The 16,772-nt window shown below is 46.6% G+C and overlaps 1 protein-coding gene across 1 annotated transcript in view; it reads right to left on the reverse strand.

Moving 5' to 3' along the window:
• The window catches only part of Eeig2 (EEIG family member 2), a 54,634-nt gene that overhangs the window by 10,669 nt on the left and 27,193 nt on the right, over positions 1–16,772 (reverse strand). The window contains exons 3-6 of the mRNA XM_006979449.4: positions 15,145–15,174; positions 12,459–12,575; positions 8,050–8,096; positions 4,725–4,828 (exon numbers count right to left, since the gene is read on the reverse strand). Coding sequence (XP_006979511.1) covers positions 4,725–4,828; positions 8,050–8,096; positions 12,459–12,575; positions 15,145–15,174 — 298 coding nt within the window. The remainder of the gene's footprint in view (positions 1–4,724; positions 4,829–8,049; positions 8,097–12,458; positions 12,576–15,144; positions 15,175–16,772) is intronic.

Consider the following 16,772-nt stretch of genomic DNA (forward strand, 5'->3'; position numbering starts at 1 on the left):
GGGCGCAATGCTGTAACCTTCAACACAGCATAGGGTGGAGCACCCAGGATGAAAGTTCGCCAGAGGCTGGAGATGGTGCAGCTGTTGACAGCCCTGGCTGCTCTTCCAGAGAACATGGGTTCAGCTCCCAGCATCCACACAGCAGCTCACAGCCACCTGTAACTCCAATTCCAGGGGAACCAATACCCTCTTTTGGCCTTTATGGGCACTGGATGCACGTGGTGCAGACAGACATACAGACAAAACACCCACACAGTAAAAATAAAATCAATAAAATCTCAGAAACAGAGTAAAAAAAGAAACTGATGGTAGTACATAGCTTGAAAGTAAATAGACAAAGCAGTCCCAACGCTGTTTCTAGAAGCTCCCTAATCACGTTCATAGACTAGATAGCAGTTACATATTTGTAGAACCAGCCTTTCTGCACAGAAGACAGGACTGTGACTGTTGAGCATTAGTGTAAACCACTTGGAAACCAGAACGGTTGTTAACCTAGGAGCAGAAGAAAAGCAGCTCAGTGTGACAGTTACCACAGCGGCAGCTGAGTGTGACAGTTACCACAGTGGCAGTTCTCTAAATGAGATAGATAGATGGTGCAACAGTCGGGCCACCAAATGCTGCCAAGCACGCACGCTACTGGTCCTCTGCAAGGACTGCTCATGTCCAGACAGACCGAAAGGGTCCCAAGTATCGACCTCTACATCAGCACTAAACCAAAGGCTAGCTCCAACAAAACCCTCGCCAGGAGACAGTTCATAGGGATTCCTGGACACCCAAAGTCTACCCCAGTGTTTGGCTCAGAACTCAGCCACCTGTCTCCTGGTTTCCAAAATGCATTCAATCCATATAAAAGTTTATTAAGCTCTTATCAAATCAGCGTCTGTGGTAGAGATGAAACGGAGGCATTGGGGACAAAGTAAATGAGATAAAGCATGCTCAGAATTCGGAGACAGAAGCAAAGAGAATACAGCGTGTCCAGCATTGACCAAAGAGGGTAGTAAGAACTCCAAAGCCAGTGCACACAATACTATAGGGGAGGAGACCTCAGAGAGGAGGCTGGCCCAGGGTCTGCCAGTGCAGGAGTGTAGCAGGAATCTTAACTGGTCTTATTAATAAAATTAAATCTGAGGCCAGTTATTGGGGTGAACGCTGGAAGATCAGAGAAGCAGAACAAGCCACAGCTACCTCACCTTGTCAGTTTCTCAGCTGGTCTTGTTTCCTCACACTGGAGGCCTCTGAGTCCTCATCCAGAATGAATCTCAGCTGAACTGCTGCTCGAAAGCCTGAAAGCTTAACCAGCCAAATGCTTCTAGTTCCTTATATACCTTTCTGCTATCTGCCATCACTCCCTGGGATTAAAGGCGTGTGTCACCATGCCTGGCTGTTTCCAATGTGGCCTTGAACTCACAGAGATCCAGAGGGATTTCTGCCTCTGGAATGCTAGAATTAAAGGTGTGAGTGCCACCATTTTCTAGCCTCTGTATCTAGTGGCTGTTCTGTTCTTTGACCCCAGATAAGTTTATTAGGGTGCACAATATTTTGGGGAACACAATACCACCACATAGGAGTCTTTTAGCTCACTGAGGAGGGAGGAGCATCGGGCACCACAAGCTTGTCGATCAGCAAATGGTTTGGTGAAGTCGGCACACAGAGCAGTGGGAGATGACCAATGGGAAAAGAGACTGAGGACTTGAGCCAGCTGATGAAGACCTTTCTGGGAGCTGAACGAAAGATACTTTCAGTGATACTTCGGTGACTTTGTGCCAGGGCAGGGCACTGCAGGCTACACGGTGTGAAGATCACTTTAGTAAGGGAGAAGCAGGTTGGGGTGAAGAGCAAAGGTTTTGATTATAAGCCAGCTGAGAGTGAGAGATGTTAGCACAAATGGGGGGATCCAACGACTGAGCAGAAGTTTGTGCCAGGTACCCGAACAGTAGGAGAAAGAGTTGGGCAAATCCGCACCGAGTATGTGAAGTTGACAATCAATAGTCATCACATTCTGACCTGTCCCTGGTCTCTGGGATATCAAGACCCAATCACAAAGAACCCAAAGTCTGGCTGGGGAGAAAAATGAGCTTATAGATTTCAGTCACGATGCGTGGCGTGAAGCGGACCTTCCCCAAAACATTTAGAAACACATATTTGTGAATGGAAAGTATTTAACACACATTTATACAACTGCATTACATTTATGAGACTGTTAAATACAGGGGTGTAGATGACATTGCCCAGAAAACTAAGTAGACGGGACCAAGCCCCCGTGGAACAGCACCCCTGGAGAGCAGTGGGGGTGTTTCTATGCCTTAGTTTCTCTTTCTGAAGGACTGGGGACTAGACACAGGGCTCAAGCACACAGGCAAGAGTTCTGTATCACAGCTACAGCTCCGGCACTTTAGGAGGACTCTTTATAATTTTTGTTATTATTTGAGAATTTCATGCATGCATATAATGTGTTTTGGTCCAATGCACCATCTCCTCCCTCCTCTCCAATTCCTCTTGTACATCTCTCTCTCTTTTCCCTACCAACTTACTGGGCTCTGTCCTTAAATTCACTGAATCCACTACTGCTGTCTCTCTGTGCATGAGTGCAGGACCATCCACTGGAGCATGGGTGGCCTCTGAGGGGCCACACCCCTGAAGGAGACTTACCACCCTCCCCCAGCAGCCACCAATTACTAACAGATTCTAGGCTTAAAAAAAAAAACAACAAACAACAAAACTCTTTACATTGATTTACCTACTTATTTAAGTGTGTGTGCACGTGTGTGTGCACGTGTGTGTACACATACAGACGCGTGGAGGCCAGGCCAGATGACAACTAGCTAACTAGCTGGTGGCAAACATCTACCAGTGGATCCTGGGGACTGAACTCGGGTCATCAGGATGGGCAGCAAGCATCTTCACTCACGGGACCACCTAGCTTGCGCAAGAAATCCCCGAGAAGCAGGAGAGGAAAGGTCATGAAGGTAGGCATCAAAGGAAGAGAAGGCTTCAAGGAAGAATTAGTGGCCGAGTCAAACGAGAACAGGAATAATGCCCAAAGGAGTCGGTGACCATGTAACTGTAGACATCAGGACAGGACACAAAGCAGATGGCGCAGGAGTTTAACAATGAACGGGTCGTGTGATGGCTAACTCTCACTGTAAATCTAGTCACCTAAGGGACCCGCATCCGGGCGTGTCTGTGAGGGTGTTTCCAGAGAGAGGGTTAACCGAAGGGTGAAAATCCACCCTGCATGTGAGCAGAGCCATTCCCTGAGCTGAGGTCCCGGACTGAAGAAGAAAGGGAAAGAGGAAGCAGCTGGACACGAGCGTTTCTTTTTCTCTGTCTCCTGACTGCGGGCGCAAGGCGACCAGATACCTCCCACCCCACCGTGACTTCCCCACAGGGATGGACTGCATCCTGGAACTGCGAGCCCAAACATCCTGCAAGTTCTTCTGTCACAGCGAGGGCAGTGATGAATTCAGGCAGTATTGCTTTCTAGAAGTTTGTCTGCATAACTGTGATGCATGCCTCAAATGTGTATTCTCTTGATGAGACTTCTCTGTCTGGCTGGCTGCTTGCATGTCTGTCTGTCTATCTATCTATCCGACACTGGACTGCTGGAGTCTAGAGGACAGCAGAAGAAAGAGAAGCTAGATATTATCCTATGAGAAGGATGACAGGGTCTACTTTATATTTTCTCAGCATAGACAGCAGCTCAGGACATTTAAGTGCCGAGGGAGGAGTTAATGGAAAGATTAACAGTATCCGTAAGATCAGCTGATCCTAAATCAAGAAATCCATACTCACAATTACTTAGGAGAAACCCTCTCGCTGCACATTTGAGAAGGTAGTGAAAATGTTAATCCTAGCGCGTCACCTTTCTTTCCAACGATACACTCTGTTCCCATTATTTGGGAGATAGAAGGAAACTCTCAGGTCCGTTCCCTGCAGCTGGGTTGGCACGCTGCCTCTCCTGCTTTTAGCAACCACGGTCGATTCTGCCTGGGCTGGAAGACTGTCTAGGGAAGTGGATCTCAAAGTGTGCTTGGGACCAGCAGCAGCAACAGAGGAGCTGAACTGGTGTGTAGCATAAAGTCCCAGGCACCCACGAGGATCCACCAAGTCCCAAACCGGCTGCCGGGGCTAGCGGGGTGTTTTAACACCCTCCACCCCCAGGTAAATCAAGTGCACAGCGAGGCTTGAGATGCAGCAAGAAGGGAAAGAGGAACAGCAGCAGCAGCAGCAGCAGAGAGCTGGCAGGAGAATGGGCCCAGCCGGAGGGGGGGGGGAAATGGGAGGGTCCCGTGTTTGTGAGGAGTGGATGCAGCTAGGGAGACAGTGTTAGCACAACATTCAGCTATCACTGTTAGTGCACAAGACCCTAGGCAAGTTAGTCCTGGTTGGAGCACCATACTAAGCGGCCCATTTCAAGTCATGAGTGCATACAAATTTACATGTGGGTGGTTGTAGGACTTTTTTTTTTCATCCATTTATTTATTTTTGTGTATGTGTGTGTGGACATGCACGTGCCACAGAATGCGTGTGGAGGTCAGGGGATAACTTGTTCTCTCCTTAAACTGTGTGGATTCCAAGAGTTAAACGCTGGTCATCAGGCTTGGCAGCAAGCACCTCGACCTGCTGAGCCATCCTGCCAGCCCCTCAGGGTTTAGGGATCTATAAGGAAATTAAATGGTATTGTTTTCCAGAAAGTAAAGGGCCAGGAAGCTATATACCCATACCTGCTATTCCGAGATGCACCTTGAGGGTCTCCCCGCCTTTTCTGTCCTCTTCCAGAGACTCGGATTCCCCAGCGATGGGTATTGACATGGACGTGGAGGGAGGCCTGTAAACAGACAGATCTTGAATCATGTGTGAGCCTGCAGGTTTGAACTAGTGTTAGAGAGTCATCGTGTGGTCAGTGCCTGGCCTGAGAAAGCTGTTTATTAGAGTTAGCCTTTTGAGGATGAAATAAAAACCATTAAATAATCCATGAGCATCTTTTAGAGCACTAAAAACCTGAATAATAAATGTGGGAGAAATTTCTACATAAAGGTTTTATTTTTATCTATGTACAAGTGTGTGCATGCACATATGTGCAGGTGTCTGCAGAGACCAAAAGAGGGTGGTGGACCCCATGGAGCTAGAGTTACAGATGATTGTGAGCCACCTGACGTGGGTGCTGGGGACTGAACTTTGGTCCTCTGTAAGAGCAGCAGGTGCTCTAAACCACTGAGTCACCTCTCCTGCCTGTGGAAAAAGGGCTTTTATACAACAAAATACTGGGAACAGAAAGAGTCTCATGGAGGTGGGGGGGAGGGAGGGAGGGAGGGAAGGAGGGAGAGAGGGAGAGGGAGGGAGGGAGGGAGGGAGGGAGGGAGAGAGAGAAAGAGAGAGAGAGAGAGAGAGAGAGAGAGAGAGAGAGAGAGAGAGAGAGAGAGAGAGAGAGAATCCAATGTGGTGTTACAGTCCCATAATTTCAGCACTCAGGAGGTCAAGGCAGGAGGACCAGAAGTTCAAGATCATCCTTGGGCACATAGCAAGCTGTATACTAACCTGAGCTACACAAGCCTATCTATCTTCCGGCCAAGGCAAACCCTTCAAAAGCGCCTTTGGGACAAAGCTTCAGCTCCTCACATGACTCCCAAGGCTTTTCACAGTCTGTTTTAGACCAACCTCTTTAATTACCAATAGTTGTATTTTGACTTTTTTTGTGATATTTTGGGGGATACACACACACACACACACACACACACACACACACACACATATATACATATATATGTATACACACACACACACACACACACACACACACACACACACACACACACACACACACATGTTTTTCGAGACAGGGTTTCTCTGTGTAGTTTTGGTGCCTGTCTTGGATCTCGCTCTGTAGACCAGGCTGGCCTCGAACTCACAGAGATCTGCCTGGCTCTGTTTCCCCGAGTGCCAGGATTAAAGGCGTGCGCCACCACTGCCCAGCTGTGGTGGGGGTAAATATTTTTGAGACATGATCTTGCTCTGTAGCCCTGGCTGGCTTGGTAATCTGTATGTAGCCCAGACAGGCCTTGAACTCATGAAGATCCTCCTGTCACAGTTTTCTGAGTGCTAGGATTACAGACTTGTACTACCAGGCCTAGTTGAGTTACGTGTCTAAATAACATAAAAAACTTGGTTAAAAAACAAAACAAAACTCCATTGAATATTTCACGGTAAAAAAATATAAAAGATTCATGCAAAGAATGAAGTCTATAGTAACAGTCATAAATCACCAGTGACTGGCCGATGTCTGCAATCCTCGATTCTTAAATGCCAGTCGTCTTTCCTGCCACAGGTGATTACAGGCAAACACATCCGACACTGCCATGAATCTGCCACTCCCGACCTGCTCTCTCAGAGAACGGAGTCGCTCCTGCTGAGTGCTCTAAGACAGGGGCAACCAGCATTCAGACGGAGCAAGCTGACCACGGGCTGTGAGTACAGCAGACTTCGAACCTGAAATCTTGACTAGGCTGCTGTACTTCTGTTACCCCGGGCAGCCCAGTTCAGTGACCAACCCCCGAGGACCCACTGTGTGCTGGCTCTGTTCTACCACTCCTTTTGTTAAAACATGTCTAACAGTCTTTGTCAGGATCCCTTGATACAGCACAGTTGCAGATGAAAGAAATGGGGATTATTTTAATTGTAAAGTAATGCTCAGAGCCTGTGAAGAACGACCTCCTAAGGTGACATCATTACCCCGTGCACCCTAACAATGCCCTGTGCGTGTGTGCAAACGTTTTTCTCTTCCTGGAATGTCTCTGCTTGTCTTCCAAGCTTAGTACGTTCTTATTCATCGTGACGACTTACCCCAGTACCACCCCCTCAGTGAGGACTTTCTGGCTTTCAAGGAACAGCGGTGGTCAGAGGCCCTCTGCTCTCTGCCCCGTCACACCGTGTGCTGTGTGCACATCTCCCACGTCAAGGGGCACCCAGCAGAGCAGGCACGCATCTGTAGCTATTTACCGTTGGTTCCACCCAGACACACTTGGCCAAGGCGGCTGCTCTGTCTCAGTTCCCTCATTTTGTAAGGTAAGAATTTGGATCACGCCGGAATGCTTTACAAATTCTTTTTTTTTAGACGTGGGTTTTGTTGTGTCTTACATCTGAGCTCTGAACTGCGGCTCTTGTGAGTTCTCAGGAGAGAAACATTAACTAATGAAACCGTCACACAATCTACCTCTTCCATCCCTGTTCCCGTCACGGCTCCCTCGGGTTGTCTCTTTTCTACCGTGCGTCGTAATGAGAGCACTTGCTTTTCACCCGAAAGCTCTGCAGCCTTTTATCTTCCTCAGAAGGTAAGTGGAGTCCTTATTCTAATGGCCCACAAGATGACCATCTGACCGCATCTCCTATTACTGAGCTCCTCGTTCCCTCTGCGCTAGATATGTGGGTCTCCAGGCAGCTACTTGAGCATGCTGGGAACAGGACCCTCTCCAGGCTTTGTTCCGTAGTCCCTCCACCTTGAAGACTCTCTCCCCAAATATCCATGTGGCTTCAAGTCTCTACTCAAATGTCATCTTAAGCAGGGAGGCCTCCCCTGATACTCGACATAAAACAGCAAAGCTCTTTACGGCACTCCCCCCCCCCCCCACGCCCTGCCACTCCTCATCAGAGCCTCTATTCCCAGGCTCCTTCTCTGTTTATCATGACCTGGTGGTTTCTTACAGTACAAGCCCTGGGGTTGTACTGTAAGAAAGCAGTGTCTTCTGCCCGCTGCTGTTTCTGAAGTTAGAATGCAGCCCCACACGCTCTAAGGCACCTACTGTTAAGTAAGTAAGGAAATAGCAAATTAAAACCTTATTTGTACAATGCCACCTTAAACCTGAAAACCCAAAGACGGCAAACGATCCATAACTTGCATCATTTTGAGAGTGGAAAGCTCACTTGGCAATAGGAAACTGTCACTTCTACAACGCTCAGGTCAGTCCACCACGAAAGGAACTGTGTGCCTACAAATCTGCTTCAGTTTGTATCATGCTTGCAGATAAATAATCCATTTACTGGGTATCAACTTACGTTTTAAAGCATGGGTCACCAGACATCAGCTGCATACTGATCAAAACCTAAACAAAAGAGCAACAAATGCCACAATTACAAAAGACTTCTCGGGAAGCCAGCTTTTGCTAATCCGTATTTCCCCCGTGACAACTAGTCTTATTTATATTGTCTATCTAGAAAGCATTAAGTGAAATGAATGTTTAATGAGGGTGTGCCCAACATTCAATTACTGCTTTATGCAGACAAGGATTAAAAATCATCTCTAATGTTCAAAACCTCGTGGAAAAGATAAAAATAAAAAGTAAGCACTTCCCCAGCGATACCCGTTCCCTGGCATGCGTCTGTGTTTACTCCAGATTCCTGTGGGGTGTAAATATTTGATAACCAGGCCCTCCAGCTCCACAGGCTGAGGCTTCATGGGATATCTGCTCGGAGCTCTAAAGGGCAGAGGGCCTCTGCACCAGCTTTGACCTTTTCTTTCTGAGATGCTGATATTCCCTGGTTGCTAAGGAACTTTTAAGAATCCACCACAGGACAATCCCACTTTTTTTTTTTCCCCTGAGGGAGTCTGGCCTCGAATTCACTGTGTGTCACGGGGTGGTCTTAAACTTCGCCCTTTCCTCCTTCCTGAGTGCTGCAATCCCAGGCATGTGCCACCGTACCCTTTATGTGGCAATAGTCCCTGCCCCAAATTCACATACTTAGGGGAAAAATAATAATAATGACGTTCACAATGATAGTGACTTGAGAATTTATTTTGTTTTGGCTCTTTGAGAGAATCTCAGTATTCCAGGCTACCCTCAAACTTGCTTTGTAGCCAAGGATAACCTCAAACTTAAGATCTTCCTGCCTCAGCCTCCTAAGTGCTGGGATTATACATATTAAGCCCCCACTTGGCTGGATTTGGGAACTTATGTTCCAGATATAAACATGTGTTCTATACACATCATCTCATTATACACATGCACCACCACACTTGGCTGGATTTGGGAACTTAGTTCCAGATATAAACTACATGTCCCATCCACATCATCTCACTTCCATCTTTAACACTCCCATGAGAGAGTCACATTCTCCTTTTGAGACCACAGAGATTGGGGGATAGTTTCTGAATCACAGCTGGCATAGGGCAGAACCCAGGACCAGGCTTACTGAGTTCATAGTCTTAATGACCAACAGGACACATACAGGTCATGGCACATTTTCCAGCTAATGTTTGACAGGCATCTTTTACAACCTTACTCACTCACACCTCTTTACCCAGGACCTCCACTGTGGTCTCTTTTTTACTTTATTTTTTCCTTAACTCTCAGACCTATCCTGTTGCGCTGGTTCTCTCATTGCGTCTTCTGTCACGCGATCCTCCCATCTGGTTTCTAACTCTCCAAGACAGCACTTGGGGCTGTCTGAACGTCTTGGGATGGAGGAAATTATGTAGTGAGGCAGAGCAGAGAAGTGGGGCTGAGATGAGAGGTGGGAGGCTGAGCTCTGGTCTTAAGATATGGGGGGACACCGCAGCTGTTTCTTTGGATGTTGACAAGGATGGTTCATTAAAGGGAGAGATGACCAAGAGCAGATGAACCAAGAAAAAAGTCTTTGATTATGCCTGCGTGGAATCTAGAGCCCAAGAGGAAGGACTGACTTCTCACAGGAAGAGGGTCATGTCTTCCCTTAACCATGGGCAAGGCAGCAGGCATGCACTGCAATAACAGGGGAGACAAGAAGAACTGTAAGTTCTATGCTGGGGTGATGAGAGGATGTGAGTTTAATGAGTTCTATTTCTTCAATAAAGGAGAAGCTTAGCCAAGGTAAAACATGGGGTATGAAAACACATTGAGAAAATAGGCAGGAAGGCGACTGTCTAAATTGGGACAGGAGGCAGAGTACGGCTGCCAGCTGGAGGTGAGCCCGATTTCAGTAATGCCCACTCATCTGTGTGTCCTCCAGCAACGTCCAGCTCAGGACACAGACTCAAACCAGGTGGGACTGCAGATCTCCAGGGACAGCAACAGGCAAAGGGACCCGGAGTAGGATATCAAGTAGGATAATCATGAACTGTGCACTCTAAGCTACGTAAGGGGGAAGCAGAAGCAAGTGAGGCCTGGGAGATCATGAGAAAGGGGCAGGGTTGAAGACAGCTGTGTGAGATGACCGACAGGGCTGGGAACATAGGGGATGGTGGCAGGAGAGGGGAAACCACCTAAAATTAAAAAACTATTTCAGGGGGACGTGACTTGATGGGTAAAGCATTTGTCACAAAGAAGAGGACACACACACACACACACACACACACACACAGGCATGCACACACAAAAGCAGCATGGGTTATTTGTTTTTTAATGTAAGAAACATATAATGAACAGTATAGTCAGTGGGTTTTGAGACTGGGGTTAGAGGGCATGATAATGTGAAAAGGCCACGGAACAGCAGATACGCATGTTGGTCTCAGCTCTGTCATTCACTACTTCTCTTACAGAAAACACCTAGCCTTCTGAGACTCATTATAAAACATGGATTTTTATCTGTGGTGGCCCCCATAGACTCCTGTGTTTGAATGCTTGGCTCATAGGGAGTGGCACTATTAGGTGTGGCCTTGTTGGAGGGAGTGTGTCACTGCGAAGGCAGGCTTTGAGGTCTTATAAGCTCAAGTCTGGCCAGTGTGACGGTCTCCTTTTGCTGTCTGCGAATCAAGAGGTAGAACTCTCAGCTCCTTCTCCAGCACCGTGTCGGCCTACATGCTACCATGTCCCACCATGATGACGATGGACTAAACTCTTGAAACTGCAAGCCAGCCCCAACTAAATATTTTCCTTTATAAGAGTTGCCATGGTCATGGTGTCTCTTCACAGCAATAGAAACCCTGATTAAGACACCATCTATCTAGACCTGCCAATCTCACAGTAGGGGGATATGTGCAAGTGCCCTGAGATATTTTCAGAGGTATATAACAACGAAATCAAATCAACTTGAAGTTCATAGGATGGTGCTCTTTTAATTTCCTCCCTTGGTTTGTTTGGTTTGGTTGAGACACAGTTTCTCTGTGTAGCCCTGGCTGTCCTGGAACTCACTTAGTAGACCAGGCTGGCCTCGAACTCACAGAGGAGTGCTGGGATTAAAGGCGAGTGTCATCACTGCCCGGCTCCTACCTTGGTTTTCAAGACAGGGTCTCATGTATCTAAGGCTGGCCTTGAACTTCTGATCATCCCTGCCTCCATCTCCAAAGTGCAATAATCATAGGTGAGTACCACCATACCTGACATTTCCTCATCTTCTTTATCATTTTTCTCTCCACATCAACTGCCCATCCCACCTTTCTTAAAGCTGCTGATGTGTGTAAGGGATGTCCGCCTCTAGGAACCAGTTCAGAGATTCCTCTATCTCCAGAGCTAAATATTCACTGAAAACAAAGCTTAAGCTGTAGTTATAAAGTAATTCTTCACTTTCCTAGCTTTGGAATAAAAACCATTTGGTTTTTAAATATCTGTCTTTCTTCTTATTAGGTAACTTACTAATTAAGTAAAATGTAGCAAAGATTCTCCTGCGTACAAGACATTTTCTGAATATTTTTCGACACCAATGGGTGTCATTTAACATTTCCATCAACTTCATGAAGCATGCATTCTCTGTGATTTCCTGAACACATGGCCCCTGATGAGATTTGGAGAAATAAGGCAGAGATGTCCTTGAGTGGGTCTGCCTGTCCTGTCACTTCACTAGTTACAAGAGAAGCCAGTGACTTCTACATACACATCACAGCTTCTCTGGGAGTTCTCCTGAGGTGTGTGTGTGTGTGCGCGCGCGTGCGCGTGCATGTGCATGGGGGCAAATGTGTGTGTCAGTGTACAGACCAGTGCACACACAACACCCAGAGGAGGGCATCAGAAGTCCTATCATTTTCAACCTTATTCCTTTGTGGCAAGGTCTCTCCCTGAGCCTGGAGCTTGATTTTACAGCCAGGTTGACAGCCATCAAGCACTAGTGAACTTTCTGTCTCCACTCCCCACATCACTGGGGTTACAAGCACGAGCAGAACTAGCTCTGGCTTCTTCCATGTACTGGGATCTGAACTCAGCTCTTCAGGGTTGTACAGCAAGTGCTCCTAACTACTAAGCTGCCAGCTTTCCAGCCCTGATAGCTGTACAGATTTCAAGCCACGCATCTAACCATCATGTCCCCTCTCCCCAGCAAGCACTTCTGTTGCAGTGGTGGTGTATTTGTTCACAGCACCGATGAGAAACACACTGGACCATAAAGATGATCATTATTGTTCACGGCTCCTATGGCTTGGAAGGGTCTTTCCCTGGTGGTGTGGAGGCTCATAACCTCAGTATGGAGTCCCATTGTATCTATGACAGCAGATACCTGTGCTTAGCTGGAGGCAGAAAAAAATCTCTTTTATTGGCATGGAAGTCTTGAGGAGTGCTTACTTTAAGAATGGAATTGTCCTGTCTTGTATTTTTGGTATCATAGCCTTCCAGTAAACAGCGACGGGTGGTATTTCCTGATCCAGCAAACTCCGCCAGGTTTAGATCTGCAAAGCCCAGCTATGAAAAGAAAGAGAATCATATTAATAGACCATCTAGCAGGCTCTATCATATCTCCTTGAAATAGACATTCAACCGTTGAGTTTTCTCAAAGCTCTCAGTTCTTGTTGTCGTACGATGACCTGCGTTGCCATTTGCTTTACACAGGTCCTTAGTTGCTTTTTAATAAAAATCCACTACTTATCTCATCTTTTACCATGGATTTGATGGGCTGTGCTGAATACATTTCTGTACGCATTAAAGTAAACATAGGACTGTGATAGTAAAATTAAGGACTTTGAAAAGCAAAATCACTCGGAGTAACACTTACACCCCCATCGCCTGTGGGGAGAACAAGCGGTCCCGACTCTGACTCCGCTATTCTGGATCCTCCCTGTGCTGAGTTAGCCACGGGGACCGCAGTTCCTGACAGGTTAGGTTCCCACTCTCCCCACACTCACAAGAGGACTCAAGTGAGCCTCCTCGCTTCTTGAGGAGGGGCACCTCTTCCTCTCTCCCTTCCTGCCAATCTGCCTTCAGCTGAGTCTCTTCGTGGAAGCTGCTTCCCTTGCTCACGGTTCTGTCTCACACCTACCCTCCCTCTCTGCTCCTCCCCGGAAGTTCAGTTAACTTGTTCCTCTTCCACACTACTACCCAGAAATGCCACTTCCTGCCGGCATCAAAGCTGGCTCTAGTCATTCCTCTGATGCTGCTTAACCCGGATCCCCTGTTCAAGTGTACCCCTACATCATTGTCATTTTAGCAGTCTACTCCCACATAACTGTGTACAATTGCTGTGAACAAAAAAAGTGAATTACGCACATCTCTATGAACATTAATAAACTGTATGATATGCTTCAAACATTGATGAGTTTGTTGGCTTCAAGGCTTTTTTTTTTTTGGTGTGGATAATGTATGTGTATGTATGTGTATGCACAGGTATGCACATCCAACAGCAATGTGCAGAGGTCAGAGGACAAGCTCAGGCTTTGGTCTTCCCCTTCCACTGTGCTAGAGGCAGGGCCTCTTTGTTGTCGCGGCTGTACTGTGTCAGGCTAGCTGGCCTGCAGGGATTCTCGTCTTCAGGTCCCAGCTCACTGTAGCACAGAGATTCCGGGTTCACACATTCTGAGGCTCTAAACTCAGGTTTTTACACTTGTGCAGCCAGCTTTGTCCACATGAGCCATCTCTCTAGACCACTTTCAGGGGCATGCAAGAGGATGGCTTTAATTGCAGACTGGAGCATTATTTCAGTAGGGTTTTAAAAATTAATTATTAATTGTTTTGTTTTTACATCCCAATCACAGTATTCCCTCCCTCTAATCCTCCCAGTCACCCCCCTCTTCCCATCTCCTCCTCCTCCACTTCTCTTCAGAAAAGGGCAGGCCTCCCATGGACATCAACCAAACATGGTATATCAAGTTGCAGCGAGGAGACCGGGCACCTCCTCTCCTATTAAGGCTGGATGAGGCAACCTGGTAGGAGGAAAGGGTCCCCAAAGCAGGCAACAGAGTCAGAGACAGCCCTGCTCCTCCTATTTCAGTAGTTTTTAACTGATAGGAAAGAATAAAGATAATGGCTCAGAGAATTATGTAAGCCCAATGTAGTAAGTCAGGCGCACAGCAAGACACAGGCAACCGCTGCCTGGTTTTCAGGGTCAGCCCGGTCTTCCTGCCTTCCAGTGGGGCAGCACAGGGGGAGGCCAGGGTAGGTCCATGCAGACACATCCGAGTGAGCATGTGAAGACACGTGTGACTTACATGATCACTGTTATTAACACATGCCATTCCACACACTCTCTCCCCTTTAACGCTCCGGCACTTCTTCCGGTCTCGTCCCCCTGCTGATGGCCTGGCTGCCTTTCACTCAGGAAGTGAGGGCGGTCAAGAGCACCTAACTTCCATAAGCTCTCGCTGCCAGACGCAGCCCCTCTCCCGCTGCGCCGGGGCCTAAACTAGACACCTGATGTTCAGTGTTGACCAAGAATAAGGTCATTACAGAAGGGAAGGGGATAATGGATTCCTGACCACATTCTTTATTAGTCAGTGGATTAACCAATTCTGGAGTAGCAATATCTCATATCTACTTGGTTTGTGCCATCAGTAAGCTATAACTTCATGAAAATCAGGGAACATTCTCTAGTAGGGAGGCTAAGACAAAAAGGTAACAGCCCCTAACAAGCTCTCAGAATATTCTGTTTTTTTTTTCTTTAAAAAAAAAAAAAGAGATTCATTTATTTTTCTTATGTGTGTGGCCATTTTGTCTGCATGTATGTCTGTGTACCATGAGCATGCAGGGCCCGAAGAGGCCAGAAGAGGGGTTTGGGTCCTCTGGAATGGGAGTTATAGAGTTACAGTCACATTTGTGTGCTAGAAAAGAACCTGGGTCCTTTGGAAGAACTGCCAGTGTTCCTCACCACTGAGCCATTCTCCAGCCCCCCAAAAGAATGTTGTAACACTTTATTGTCCCAATTATTCAACCTCCAACTTGCTTTACTTAAAATGAGTCAAGTTTGAGTAACAATTAAAAGCCTACAGACTACAGTAACGATGTTCTGAATTACAAAAAGAGTTAGAGAACATCTACTTACCTTTGCATAGGCTTTACCACCTTTTAATTCCTGCAAATACAGAGAACACCATGAGGACACTGTATGACGAAGGGAGGATTTAAGATTAAATGTAAGTCACAGGATTCTAAAGCAGACATTTATATGCTAGTGTATGTCACAGAAAATAAAAATAGGCCAATTTTAAATCCATCTATTCAAATCAATAACAGCATCCTAAAAATTATCAAAATTTTTACTTTGCTTCCAATTTTATTTCTTTAGTCAGTTTTTGATATGGAATCTCTTCACATTGTGCAGACTGGCCTTGAGCTCCTGGAGCTCAAATATCTTGCCTCAGCTTCCCTCAGCCAGGGCTCTGGGCCACATTTTTGAGTTTAGGACAGGGCACATCTGTGAGGACTAAGTGTAAGCACTTAGAACAATGTGTGCCCACACTGTGAACTCGGTTTCCTTCTATTATCATGGACAAAATTCCGTTCTCTCAAACAGAGATGAAAAACATCTTTACTGAGAGAACTGTTGCTTATTTTTTGCAAGTCTGATACTGAAGCGTTTTATCTACCACTTCTACCTTGCAACAGTCTCCAGGGAGCTCTGTTATTACTTATGAACGCCGGCTGCTCTTTCCCTTTCCTGCCACCATTTCTATTCCATATGAATTATCAGAATGTCTTCTTCACTGGGCCACTTCACATCCCTTAACAGTGCCATTCTTAAACACAAGGAAAAGTCCTCGAGGGGTTCCTTTGTTCCTCAACATGATTATTTTCATTGCTGTTCCTCTATGGTCAAAATTCAAAAGACTTCTGATTGCTGGGGACTGGGAGGAATGGAGGGAGGGGAAACTGAGGTCCAGATGTAATGTATGAGAGAAGAACTGAAAAAAAAAAAACCATTCAAAAGACATCAGCCTCTACCTGCTGCATTCTGTTCTACTCAACCTTCTCAAACTGGATTTGTCCTCATTTCCCCTCTCTAGTAGCTCAAGATTCCTAACGATCTTCATTTTGTTAAAGCTAAAAGCTCCCTGTCTCCATCTTAGCCTCTCATCCGTGTGTGATGGGTTTGCCCACTTACCTCCTTTTCCCCATCACTTCCCTCTTTAGACCTTCCTGATGCCACATCTGCCTCGTTTCCCTTCTGCTTCCCTGGCTGCTGTTCCTCCCGCCTCCCCTCTCCTGCATCCACGCCTTGATTTAGCTTCTGCAGAAAGAATGCTAGCTGTACCTTAAGTATTTGCTCTTGCTGTCCATGTCACAGAATCCTGTACTTTTAGTTGGGTATCTGGTTGCCCCTAATATACCATCTCTGGTAATAGTCAAAACTACTACCCCCAAACTTAAGCATTTCTACTTTGAGATATCAAAGCCAACTTTTCCACCATAGCAGCAGCAGCATGGTCTTATAAAAGATCATGAGTCTCCTTATTAAAATCTGCCAATGAATCAGACATGGTGGTCTACCTATACTCTCTGCACTTGGGAGGTAGAGGCAGGAAGATCATGAGGTCCCTGTCCCAAAAACCAACTAACCAACCAACCAACCAACCCACCTAACCAACCAACCAACCAACCAACCAACCAACCAACCAACCAACCAACCAACCAGAAATGTGCTGGGGAGACACAGCTGGGTTGGAAACAGTG

The sequence above is a fragment of the Peromyscus maniculatus genome, chromosome 6 (genome assembly GCF_049852395.1).
Source record: "Peromyscus maniculatus bairdii isolate BWxNUB_F1_BW_parent chromosome 6, HU_Pman_BW_mat_3.1, whole genome shotgun sequence".
Lineage (NCBI taxonomy): Eukaryota > Metazoa > Chordata > Mammalia > Rodentia > Cricetidae > Peromyscus > Peromyscus maniculatus.